The 13,630-nt window shown below is 46.4% G+C and overlaps 1 protein-coding gene across 3 annotated transcripts in view; it reads right to left on the reverse strand.

Annotated features, from left to right (window-relative positions):
• The window catches only part of GBE1 (1,4-alpha-glucan branching enzyme 1), a 1,374,432-nt gene that overhangs the window by 163,592 nt on the left and 1,197,210 nt on the right, over nucleotides 1-13,630 (reverse strand). Inside the window, exon 14 of one of the 3 annotated variants that reach the window (XM_069636447.1) lies at nucleotides 3,551-4,203. The exons of 1 other annotated variant lie outside the window; for it this stretch is intronic. In XM_069636447.1, coding sequence (XP_069492548.1) covers nucleotides 4,144-4,203 — 60 coding nt within the window. In that variant the 3' untranslated portion in view covers nucleotides 3,551-4,143. Of the gene's footprint in view, nucleotides 1-3,550; nucleotides 4,204-11,003; nucleotides 11,121-13,630 lie in introns of those variants that run through there. One more of the 3 variants, XM_069636446.1, reaches the window with a different exon arrangement.

A 13,630-nucleotide genomic window follows, 5' to 3' on the forward strand; every position in this document is an offset into this window, starting at 1 on the left:
TCTCCGCAGTGACTCTTTCATTACTCTCCCAGAACCAACTGAAGCTCTAAACATCGGAGTGCTGTCCACTTTCCACTACTTACAAATCAAAGGGGTACTGACACAAGCAGCATGGGTTGAAAAATTGAGTCGAGAGCTCACCCCCTTTGAGAAAATGCTAGACTCCAAGACCGATAGGAAGGGCCTAATTTCCCTCATGTATAAACTCCTTCTCGAGGGGGGTAGTGGGTCCACGCAAAAACTCAGAAAGTGATGGGAGACCGATATGGGGACAGAAATAGAGGATGACGAGTGGGACAAAATGTGTGTTATGGCTACACGTACCTCCATTTCATGTCAATATAAGCTCCACTCCATTAAACTTTTGCACCGCTGGCAATATGACCCGTATAAATTATCCAAGATGTACCAATCCTCCTCCCCTACCTGTTGGCGTGACTGTGGGCAGGTAGCTGACTATTGGCACAAATGGTGGGGATGCCCCAAGATTAAGATTTTCTGGGACGAGGTCCTGGGGTGGATCAGACACATGGACGGGATACATAGAACTGCTGACCCACATCTGGTCCTGTTTAGCCTCGAGAGAATAGACGATGAATGGATGAGGGTCCGGGGCCTAACCCCCCATCTGTTATTGGCAGCGCGAGCCCTAATTGCGACTAACTGGAAATCGTCCACGACCCCGACTAAGAAGGAGTGGGTTAATGTGGTACTGAACATATGTACCATGGAGAAAATCACCGCATCCCTACATGGTAGGGCGACACAATGTGAGCTCCTATGGTCGGAATTCTTAAATACACACACATCTAACAAACACACACCACTGGACGATGAAGTGCCCCCACCTTGATGGAGACGTGCCTGACTCCCTGTTTCCCGTGTATGGTCTCCCTCCACCTGGCTCAGACCTTCTTCCGCTTCTTTGCCAGGGACGCCACTCACAGGACCAAAATATGTCCCCCCCATGGCGACCCCTTGAATGCATCTTACTACATAAATCTCAGCCCCTGAAGATACGCGCTTTACCATGACACCTCAATCCCTACGCGACACGACTCTCATTCCCAGGGGAGAGGGTGGGGGGAGGGGGAGTGATGTTTATATATGTGAGGAACGAGAAAGGTTCTGATTTTTTTTTTTTGCTGAATGTTCTTACTGTCTGAGCATTATTAGTAGTAAGCACCATTTACTGATGTTAATACGAGATGTGAAAAAGCGTGTTGATAATATGCATCTCTTGTGCTCACACGTAATCTTTTCTCTGTTCTGCCTTAATGCTAGAATTGTTAATGTTGAAAACCCAATAAAAACGAATTTAAAAAAAAAAAAAAAAAAAAAAGGCAGATCGGGCGATACGAGGAGTAGTCCAGGGGGTCTTTGTCCAGTTTTAGGATGAGGGTCATCATCGCCTCACACATCGTAAGGGGGAGGTGCCCTTCTATCACACCCTCCTCCCACACCCCCAACATGTATTGCGCCACCTCCGGGGTCCATTCCTTATAGAATTCAGCAGGGATTCCGTCCGTACCCGCGGCTTTGGAGGATGGGAGGTCCTGAATTGCCCCTAATATCTCATGCACTGTGATGGGGGCCGCTAGTTCCTCAGCCGCCTCTGCATCCAGCCTCGGTAGGTTTGCTTCCCTAACATACTCCTCCAGTACAGCTCTCGCTGGTGTTCTGCTTGACGTATAGAGATATTAATAGAACCTCCGGAAAGCCTCTACTATCTCCTTTGACCTCACTATGACCTCTGCCGTTCCAATTGCCACCATCTCCAAACAACCTCTCTCCAACCTCACCAACGCCGCTAGATGTTCACCTGGCATTCCAAGTAATCACCTTATGTTGAGGCACTCAGGTGAGGACTGAAACAAAACGCTGTTACTCCTGGTATCCCCAGGGCTACTTTAGATTGACCTGTGGCCGTCCTGACGAGCTGCGAACCATTTTGAAATGATATAGGGTTGCCAATTGGGCAACCACTCGAACCATAACTCTCCCCTCCCAGACCCGAAGGGCAATTCCCAAGCACCCCTCCCTCCACCCACACTGCCCGTCCCCAACTGGCAGTGACTGGAACCCCCCCCCCCACGCCCTTGCACCCACAACAACCACATTATCCTGGGCAACGGCCCGGGGGCGCTGGATGCCGCAATCCAATTGACCCCGCTCCTTCGGCACCCTGAGGGGAGAGCAAATAGCACAAAAGAACAAGTTACTCTCTTACATGGTAATGTTCTTTCGATGGGATGGTCCGACGACATATTCCATATCTATGACAGTAATCACCATAGCTGTGCTGCTTCGGAGAAAATCTTTCAGCGTCCTGCGTCGATACCCCACCCTCGAGGACCTCCGACGGCCGACGTCACTGGATGTTATAAGTAGGACGTACGACGCCCGTCGCCTCAGTTGCAGTTTTTTCCCAGAATGTGTGGCACCTGTCTTCTGCCAGTCTGACCACACAAAGCCTTGCGGAAACGTAAGCTGCAATCGCATAAAAAAATTCTGTAGCGGGGAAGGCAGGGAGGGAGCGATATGGAATACGTCGTCGGACCATCCCATCGAAAGAACGTTATCAGGTAAGAGAGTAACTTGTTCTTCGAGGGGATTGGGTCCTCAAACGTATTCCATATTTATGACAACTCCCAAAGCAGTACCAATGTAAGGAGGTGGGAAAAAGAATTTAGAAGATAGAAATTTAGAATGCCCAATCAAATTGCAGAGTAAAGGACCGCCTTGCCAAAGGCCAGATCCTGCCCATGGATATAATCGAGGGAGTAGTGACGTACAAAAGTATGGACCAAAGCCCAGGTGGCTGCATCATAGATGTTACGAATAGGAACACCCCTCTGCAGGGCAGAAGAGGCAGCCATACCCCTGGTAGAATGGGCCCGCATGCCCATCAGAGGGTCCTTACCCGCCAAGCGGTAACATTCAGAAATTGCCAGGATAATCCATCGAGACAAAGTCTGCTTAGTAACAGCTTGCCCCAAACGCCTTCAAGCGTAGCCACTAAAGAGTTGATCGTCCACTCTGACCCGGGACATGCATGAAATATAAAAGCTTAAAGCTCTCCTAGGATCCAGCCTATGGAGCCTCTCCTCTTCCTTAAAGGAGAGTTCCGGGACTTTTTTTTTATTGTCCCTACGGTTCGGCCATGTGTTTTTAAGCATAACTCGGTCGATCGTAGAAAACTTTCCTATGGACCTTACCCGACTTTTCGTCCATTAACGCACTCGAAATCAGCCGCCATTTTATGATAATCCTATCACTTGCCGCATCGCCCTGGCTCACCTGCTTTTGCGGCACTAAATCAAATCCCCCGCCCCTGAAACAGACTTGATCAAAACATTCATATTCCCCGCCTCTATCCGTGACGTGACTGAGCTGCGTAGGCAAACGCGCCCAGGCGTCTTCTACGCGACTCCACACAGAACCAGGAAATCAACACAGATGAGCTCAAACAACACAGCGCGCCACAATTGGGAATATGAAACTGTACTTTTAAATTAAACCGCAAGATTGTAAATTTGGTAAAGTACATTTATTTGACATCAAATGTTTTGAGAATATTCAGCGATTAGCATTTTTATTTGCACATGTTCCAAAAAGTTCGTTTCGAGGCACACGATGTTCCTTTGCTGTACACAGGGTCTTAGATCATCTCACAATACAGCGCCACAATTCGGAATATGAAACAGTGGTTTAAAAGCAAACGGCAAGATTGTACATTTGGCAAAGTACATTTATTTGACATCAAATGTTTTGAGAATATTCAGCGATTTGCATTTTTATTTGTTCACGTTCCGAAAAGTTCGTTTCGAGGCACACGATGTTCCTTTGCTGTACACAGGGTCTTAGATAAATGAATTTTTATTTGCTCTCGATCCAAAATATTTCGTCTTGAGGCAAGCGATGTTCGTGTGCAGTAGACATGGTGTTGGTTTACGATAAAATAAGCTCTTCGGTCGCACTGATAATCGCATGGCTATTCCAACAACGAGGCACTAGGGCACCACAACGGTCTGTATGTTGCATCTAGCCGTTAGTACCGCGTAAGGGCATACTTGTACTTGGCGATCGTCCCACAAAATGGTCAGGGTGCTAACGTTGTTCACGCGGAGAAGCAACTGGCGATTATAGAAGCCATCCGCCGGTGTCTGGTACTCGTGACACAGACAATAATGGACGATGTATCTATTTGAAAAACATAAAAAAAGGAAATTAGTCTCACCATCAGATCTTTATTAAAATTATTCATTTTATATATTAGGTCTGGAAATTATTTCATAGCTAGGACAGTGCAACTGGGTTTTATACGTCAAGGGGGGCTGTAGGATACTGAGACAGTCCCCCAGTGCAGGGGTTGACAGTGAGTGCAGGTGGAGAGTGGAAGGGCCCTGGACCGAGATCGCAGACAGTGGACCAGTTGTAGCAGGGGAGAGGGAGAGAGAAAGCAGAAGCAAAGGTTTTGAGGTGCTTCCGTAAAAGTATGATATGATATGATATGGTATTTGTAACGCGCCTATACACAAGTGTTTCAAGGCGCGACGAGGCAGGGAGGGAGGGGAACAAGGGGAAGACAGACAAACGATCCTACTAGGCCAGGTGTCATTCAGATCGCGCAAGTGCAGAGGTAAGGGGAAAAGGAGAAAGTGCAAGGAGAGGAGGTGGGGGGGAAGTGCAGTACAAGGTAAGTAGCGTAATAAAATAATAAATAATAAATAATAAATAAAAAGGGCCCGCTTGAGGCCAAGGACAAGTCTCGCAGTTCTGTTCTGGATAAGTTGCAGAGGGCAAGTTGCAGAGGGCGGAGAGTGGAGGCAGGCAGATTAAGATAGAGGCTGTTACAGTAGTCCAGCCTAGAGAGAACCAGGGCTCGGGAGACAGTGAGCTTCTGGGGGAAGGAGAGGAAGGGAAGAATACCTCTGAGGAGGTGCAGCTGGTAGTGTGACTTCTTAGAGACGTCAGATATATGAGGAGAGAAGGAGAGTGTGGAGTCGAAGATGACCCCGAGGTTTTTAGCCTTGCAGGTAGGGGCGGGAAGGGGGCCAAGTAGACGGTTCTCCCCAAGATAGTGAGCGGTACAAAACAACATGCCACATAGAACGAACAAGTACAACTTAACCCGTCTTTAAAGCAACTGTATAGTAATTAAATTGCGGTATAAACTCATCTAAAGAGTTACTTACATTATATTTGCATTTTCCATTGCGTCTGTGCGTAGGGCAGCCCCGAAATACCACTCCTTCTATGCCGACGTTATTTCTTCTAATGAACGAACATGAAATGGCTTTCGTTTCTGAAATTATATTCATTATCGTTTCTTACGTGGTCCAGGCCTGTCAAGGTCAAAATACAATAGAACCTTATTCTGAGTCGTGGGCCATTCTGGCACCCGAGAAAAAATCAAAGCAGCTGACCTTCACTTCGAACGAGCACACATTCCAAGTTAGCTACATTCAGTGTAAGGCATTCTCACAGGACTTGAAATTTACACTCCATCTTTGCATTTTGTCTGCGTGCTTTGCAGCCACACAGAACCATAAATACGTATAGATTCTATATTTATTGAAAAATGATTTATATTACTGTTTGGTTTAATTTAATGCGCAAATGAACAAGGTTGGCTAGATACACATATTCAATGGGCCTGCGACATGAGGAGACTTGAGAGAACAGACAATCAAATTACAATCATTTAAACCGTGATGTGTATTTCTCAATGAGTTCTTCTTTAGGTGGACATGGAACAGATGCAATGTTGGGTGGCAATGCAGTTGTCCCCTGCACAGGTTCGTTCACAACTCCATTTATGTGCCTATCTAGGACGTCAACAATAAGTTTCTCAATAAACTCATATTGCATATCCTCAAACACTGGTTTGATCACCCATTGTTTACTTCTTTTAGTGAAGGCCTTATTGTAGCGAAGCGTCCCTAAAGTTCCGGTCGTCCTACTTTGTTGACGGCCAACATTATGGTTATGTGCCAAGACCGCTAAAAGAGTCCGATTTATCATGCCCTCCATGCCAAAATGCAATCGTTTTGGCCTGTACTTTAGGCACATATTGTGGAACACCTCCAAATCTCCTGTGTGGCAGAATTCCGTGAGTCCCCTCAAAGCTTTTGTTATAGTTTTATCAAATACAATCTTTTCAATGGCTTTGTGAGTGGGTGATGAAGGAATCAACCACTTCTTCTTCCGTGCCTCCTCTGTGGACAAATGGCCATGTTCACAATTGTGGAAATGTTGGTTCGTGTTCCATCGGTGAACGTTCGTACAGTGTGGCATTACTGACCGCCATTTTTCCAGTAGAATTTCCAACGACCCTCCACATGTTTTTGAGCTCCACCAAAGATGGTTGCTGATTGACTTGGACCACTGTGAAATACCTTGCAATTCTTTTTTTTTACCTGCAGCCGACAATTTTTTATTGATTGATTTTGCAAGATGCCAAACGTCAAATTGGTGATTTATATTTTTGTACTGTTCTCTCATTGTCTTGGCAATTGAAACGTGTCTGTCCGTGGCTATCAGGTCGATCACCATTCCCCGCGATTGTAGTTCTTGCAATGATGCTACAAAGCCAACTTTCTCCATGGCCACTGAGGATGTACTTTGTGACACCTGCACGACCACCGAACTCACAATTTTCTTACTTTCCATGTCCTGAAAGTGGTAGGTGCAGTACTTGGCTGAAAATCCTGGGCTGTCGCACTGTCCATCACCGGCTAGCCTGAACCGTTTGCCCGCGAATGTACTATCAATAGACATTTTTTCCATTCTCCAAGCTTCGCTAATGGCTGGAAATAGATAACCGGTTTGGTATTTGTAGAACTCAGTTTTCGCAATGAAATGGATTCCCACAAACTGAAAGAAAGACTCTAATTTTTTAAAACTTGAACCACTAAAAAGTGCAGCCGCTGCACAAAGTAGATTGCCTGCTGGCAGTTGTCCCAGCATAGGTTGTGCAGACCATGTGAAAGGATGATATTTTGTACAGGTGGCATGTATTTTAAGGTTAGTGCCTCGAATTGCACGAGTCACATTAATCAATGGCTCCCCACATACTTCCCCACCAACCAAATGCCCACATTTAATCCGAATAATAATATCAATCAAACAACTATCGAATACAATGAATTTGGCCTCTTTCCTTATACTCTCACTCTGCATCCCAGCTGGTTCGGCCTGTAACGTTGAGGACATGTCACTCACATGAAAGGTAGAATCTCTGATATCGTCTTCCGCTATGTTCAGTGATATTGATGGTGTTTCATTGTCGCCTACTTCATTCTCTTCCATTTCAACATCTGTTCCTTCTCCGGCGATGGGTGAATAAAACAATTTCTTCAACTTTCTCGCGGTCTTAGTTTTTGCGGGTGTGGATTCTGTGAATTGATCTCCGACTGCATCCGAACTACCAGGAGGACATTCACTATCAATGGCTGGTGGTGGTATAGCTCCGTTGTCAATCACTTCATATTCTTCCCATTGGCACGATGCTTCTCCAGTCTCAAGTCCCTGCCAAAAGGTTTGACAAGCAACATCTCTCGTTCGCTTCACTGTCTGTGTAGATCTAGTTCGTACACCCACTCGCAACTAGAGGACAGATTGGAAAAGGGGTGTTCAGTTTAAACACAACTTACAGTATTGAACTATTAACAGTGAAAAACAACATAATATAGTGACCAGGACACTAACCTTCTTTTGCTTTCTTTTCTTTGAAACTTTCTTGCCTCGAACTTCAACATCAGGACGCTGTTGCTCCGACTCGTGTGTATATGTCTCCACTTCCTCTTGCGCTGCAACGACTATGTTTTCCTGATAAGCACATCCATCACGCACTGACGCTCCATCGACTCCCTGAAACATAGAACTTTCATTAGTATGTATAATAATATCGAAAACACAAAATGTACTTGGGGACCAATACCCACGTACATCTCAATAGCAAAACACGAATGAACGCTTTGTGTAGAACATTCAAACGACAATTATTCACGCATTGTTGATCTAGTTAGATGGAACTGTCAAGATGCATACCTCGGGCTCCTCATAGACTTCCATTGATGATATTATTGAAGATGATGCTTCAGTGACTCCCTGAAACACAGTAATTGCATTAGTATGGTTTTCTATTTTGATAAAAAGAACATAAAGTTTGTGCAGGCGTCAACGGCTCATCTAAATAGACCTGCACAAATGATCAGTTGTCTAAAATAAATAATGGATATCTAAATATGATTCGATTTGCTCGATCGTTGGAAGTGTCACCACCCAGAAATCTGCATCAACTACTAGGGGTGATGTTCTTGTAGAAGAAGCTCCGTCATCTCCCTGAAACATAGTACTTGCGTTAATAAAGAAGGAAGTATAGCGGATGTAATCACGTCATATGATCTCGCTTGATCGAGCTGTCAGTATCCATACCTCGAAATGCATAAGAACATCAAGGGACGATGTAACTGCGGTGCACACTTCTGCAAGCTGTTGCGCCGACCCGTAACTGCACGCTCCCCCTTCTTCTTGGACTAATGCTCCATCGACTCCCTGAAACATAGGACTTTCATTAGTAATGAACACAATATTGAAAAAAGAAGACACATACGAGGGCGACGACAGAAGGACATATCAATGGCTAAAAACGAAAGAAACATTGTGTGTAACAATCACGCTACAAGAATGCAAGATCTGATGATCTCCATCGATGGAACTGTCCGGAAACGTACCTCGAGCATCTGAGTGACATCAACGGTAGTCGTCAATACGTTGGACTCCTCAGCATCTCCCTGAAAGACAGTACTTGAATTATTTTGGATAACAATAATTATAACTCAAAACAAAGACTAGAGGACGAGTACAAGGGTGTACCATTAGGTAAAATAATTACACGATAAATTAAAACTGTTGATTTACATGCCTAAAACAAGTCAATGGCAGAATAGCTAAGTAAGATTACCCGATAGGCGCTTGAAGTGGCTGATGACTGCAATAACGACACGGATGGAGAATCTTCCGCCTTCATATTGAGTGGATACATAAATGGGGAAATTATTGTTAGCTAATGCTACACACTACCGCAAGGCCGAGAGATAAATACGTAAACTTGACTCACCAGTGGAGGGATGTGGACGAATAGAGTGGGAATAGCGGTGGAGAGCAATTTTCGCCTCGCTCGCGGTGTGTTCTTCTTTATTAGCAATGATGTGGAGTACATGTCAGAGGTAAAGTGCCTGCTGCAGATGCGGTATCGATCACCCCTCTTGTCCGCAAAGACTTCTAGGACTCTACTTTCAAGCTCAGAGGGTGGATATCCGCAATATCGGACCCATTCTCTTATCTGATCTATTGTTTTAGGGAAAACATGCATTATAGTACCTTCAGATTTATTATGGGTCTTCGAAGGGCAACCGCCAATGGAACAGGCAGGCATTGTGGAAAGTTCTGAAAAGTAAAGATCAACAATTCTCTATGAATACCAATGTGTTAAAAAATTAAATACATAAAAGGTTCAATGCAAGGTATGTTTTGGTTCTTGGAACTATACACGTTATTCACATGCGGATAAGTATTTGAATAACTTTAAAAAAATAGAAAAATAATTTGACTAAACTCAGAACATGTGACTAGTTCCTTGCATGTACTGTCTTGAACGAAAAGAAATTGGACGCAAAATGAGTATGGTACATGGCCTTACCTTGACGAGCAAACAGTTAGATGCAGGGATCAGAGTAGTTTCTTGTCGTAGAACAGGGAGCAGTTCACAGGTTGCAAACTGATGAGTTTGCTCAAAGTGGTCACGGAAGTTCACAGAGACGAAGAGCAGACAGCCAGCACCTTCACGGGTTGACTAGCAAAGCGCAAAGAAGTTCTCATTAGAAATATGAAGTGGGTTATAAAGAATTCGAAACAGGGGTGTGTTTGTGAATGAATGACGTGTATATGTCGTGGCATTATGCGGTTTGCAGGGGGGCGTCCCGCGTGAGGGGGGATGCTTGGCAGGAGACACGGGGTCTGGCGGTAGACATGGGAACAACAACCCATGCTCTATAGACCACTTTGAAGTGTACATGGTCTTTGGCACCTCTTGGCCTTTATCGCTCCCTGACGGCTCCACTTGCCAGCACAAGTACCCCGGTGCGAACTGCCTTTGATAGGGCGGGGGGTGGATTGGGGCGGTGGTCGTGCAGACAAGACACTGGAAGACTTGTGAATGGAGACACACTTATGTGGATTGCAGGGGGCCGTCCAGCGTGAGGGGAGATGCTTGGCAGGAGACACGGGGTCTGGCGGTAGACATGGGAACAACAACCCATGCTCTATAGACCACTTTGAAGTGTACATGGTCTTTGGCACCTCTTGGCCTTTATCGCTCCCTGACAGCTCCACTTGCCAGCACAAGTACCCCGGTGCGAACTGCCTTTGATAGGGCGGGGGGTGGATTGGGGCGGTGGTCGTGCAGACAAGACTCGTTTGCCGTAGGGCCTCACCAAGGAGAGGCCATCTAACTGCATGTAAGAGGCAGGCTGCAGGATCTAGTACATGGAAGGCAGGGGGGTGAGTTTATAAATACCTCAGCCTCCCAGGAGAATATATGGGTGCAGTTCACCCTGGAGACCTTGAACAAAGTGGTGTGGTAAGTATTTTTGGGGGAGGAGGCAAGGCCTGGAGGCTTGATGCCAACCCGCAAAATAACATATGTATGTCTGCTGCATATGGGTTCAACGGTTATGTGGATTGAAGGTGGGCGGCCAGCGTGAGGGAGGATGCTGGCCGGAGACATGTGGTGTGACAAGACAAGGCACAGGAAGACTATTCAATGGAGACACACTAGATTCATTTAAAAAATCAAAACAACCATTGTTAAAATATATGTTGGGTTTTATTTTAGATCTTAATTTCAATTGAACATAAATAATAAACATTACACATTGTAAAGTTGCGGTTGCAGCACATCCCGGGAAAAGCCGCGGTATTGTCCACTGTCGCTGGGGAAATGTTGTCTAATGGCAAGTACCGCACAGGCAGGTATTACTCTCCGAACGCGGTGTCCGAGCCTCCCGTGAAGCCACCAAGTGAAGCAACGATAGGCCACCAGCCTGTACCACCTGTGAAAATGAAAGATGCAAACTGTATTAAAATGACAACTTTCTTATCACTGTCGATTCAGGTACAAAAATGTCATTCTGCTTTGAAAAAAATTCTATCTAGAAAATGCACAACATGGAACCAATTTACATGCATTCGAATGATATGTAGATGTAGTTTTATATGTGGGAGACGACCATGAAATAGTAGTGGCATCACTGACATCACAACCAGAGTATACTTACTCGTTACTCGGATTACGCGGACGAACAGTGCCGCAAAGTTCGTGCATAAGCACCATCATCATCCTCAACACTGTCCGTGAGAGGCAGGCTTCCCTGAACTCTGGCAGCTCGGTGATGCATTGCGGACTTGGCTCGCCTTCCGAAATGTAGGCCAAGCACCCGGAATTTTCACGGCAGCAGCAGTTCTCCTCCTCAGTTGGCATTAGCTCGCACCGATTGCACGTGCACCAGGTGGAGACGCCGTCCATGCGACATGGTCCAGGCTCTTCATCCGTTGACTGGTCCTCCCAACTGCCGTCCGAATCCCCATCGTTTTCGCGTGCTTGCCTTTCCAGTAGTTCTTCCTCGGTGTACTCGGGCTCGTACATATACGGCATTATTGTAGCCATTGTGTGGTAAAGAAAGTAAAATAATTTATAGCGGTGGTACTGGTATCTGTTCACACGGGCTACAATCAACGAAGGTAGCTGACCAGAGCACAGAAACGAGTCACAGAATACTCAAAGTAACACAGAGAGAGTAATGGAATCGAAAATCTGCTGCTGTGTGTTGTGAAACGGTGTGTTTATACTTATTGAGGAAAGAGGCGTCCTGCCGTTTCCATGGCGACACTTCATTAGCTGAGGCGCAGCGATTGTTGACACGAAACGTGCTTTGGCGTTGGGAAATGGGCGGTACGCGTCTGCTGATGTCAGCCTCGGGGGCGGGGGATTTGATTTAGTGCCGCAAAAGCAGGTGAGCCAGGGCGATGCGGCAAGTGATAGGATTATCATAAAATGGCGGCTGATTTCGAGTGCGTTAATGGACGAAAAGTCGGGTAAGGTCCATAGGAAAGTTTTCTACGATCGACCGAGTTATGCTTAAAAACACATGGCCGAACCGTAGGGACAATAAAAAAAAAGTCCCGGAACTCTCCTTTAACAGGATGCGGAGGAGGATAAAATGCCGGAAGAATAACCTTCTGGCTTAAATGAAATTCCGACACCACCTTCGGAAGAAAGGAAGGAAGGACAAACTCTAAGGACAACCCTGTCCTTGTGAAACAAAAGTGAAGGGTTGCTTAACTGAAAGTGCCTGTAACTCACTGACTCTGCGTGCGGAAGTGACCGCAACTAAAAATACAGTTTTAAGAGTTAACAGTCTCAAAAGGAAGGAATGCAAAGGCTCAAACAGAGCACCCATTAGAAACCTGAGAACAAGGTTCAAATCCCAACCGGGCAACTGGAAAGGTGACGGAGGGAGCATATTAGTGAGCCCCTTTTAGAAACTGAGAAATTAAAGGAATTTTAAAATGAGAACACTCCAGATGAGCGCTTAAATATGGACAGCGCCGCCAGGTAACCTTTAATGGTATCCACTTGCAGGCCCTTGTGGGCCAAAGAAAGCAAAAAAGACAGAACCACAGGAATGTCACATGAAAAAGGATCCACATTCTTAACCCTGCACCAGTCGCAGAACTTTCTCCAACGGCAACGGTACAGGGACTTCGTTGCCGGCCGTCTGGCCGAAAGCAACACCTCCATCACTTCTTCAGGGAGGTGCCGATCCTTATATCTCAACCTTTCAGAAGACAAGCGTGAAGGTTGAGGGATCTGACCTCTGGATGGAGAACCTGACCCACCCCCCTCCCGTGAGAGCAGATCGTCTCGGTAGGGAAGACGACGTGGAGGGCAGATGGCCAAGTCGAGAAGGTCCGGTACCAAGTCCTCCTGGCAAATGCTAGAGCAATGAGGATCATCCGGGAACCGAACCTCCATAACCTCCACAGCACTTGCGGAATGACGGGGACTGGAGCAAACGCGTACAGCAGTGGGAATGACAACTCCACCTCGAACACGTCTCTCAAGGCTCCTCTTGGAGAAAATTCCAGCGAGCAGAACCTTTCGCACTTCCGGTTGACACTGGAGGCAAAGAGATCCACTTGAGGGGTCCCCCAAAGGGCGAAGATCTCCAGGAGAATCTCCTGAGCCAACTCCCACTTGTGAGAGATCGCGCTCTGCCTGCTCAGAGCGTCCGCCGTCTCGTTTTCTTCTCCGGCCAGATGAACTGCTGAGACCGAAGTTTCCTGCTGGATTGCCCAGAACCAAATCTGCATCACCTCCCTGCACAGAGGAAGTGACCCTGCCCCCTTCAGGGCAAGTCTGACGGCCCTCAGCTCCAACAGATTGATATGGATTCTGGACTCTGACGGAGACGAACGCCCGATGACTGTCAACTTGTTGGCATGAGCTCCCCATCCCGTGAGGGATGCGTCCGTCACGATCGTCACCTCTGGCTAGGGTAGC

Source organism: Ambystoma mexicanum, chromosome 7p, assembly GCF_040938575.1.
Source record: "Ambystoma mexicanum isolate Mex_15411 chromosome 7p, UKY_AmexF1_1, whole genome shotgun sequence".
NCBI classification, from domain to species: Eukaryota; Metazoa; Chordata; class Amphibia; order Caudata; family Ambystomatidae; genus Ambystoma; species Ambystoma mexicanum.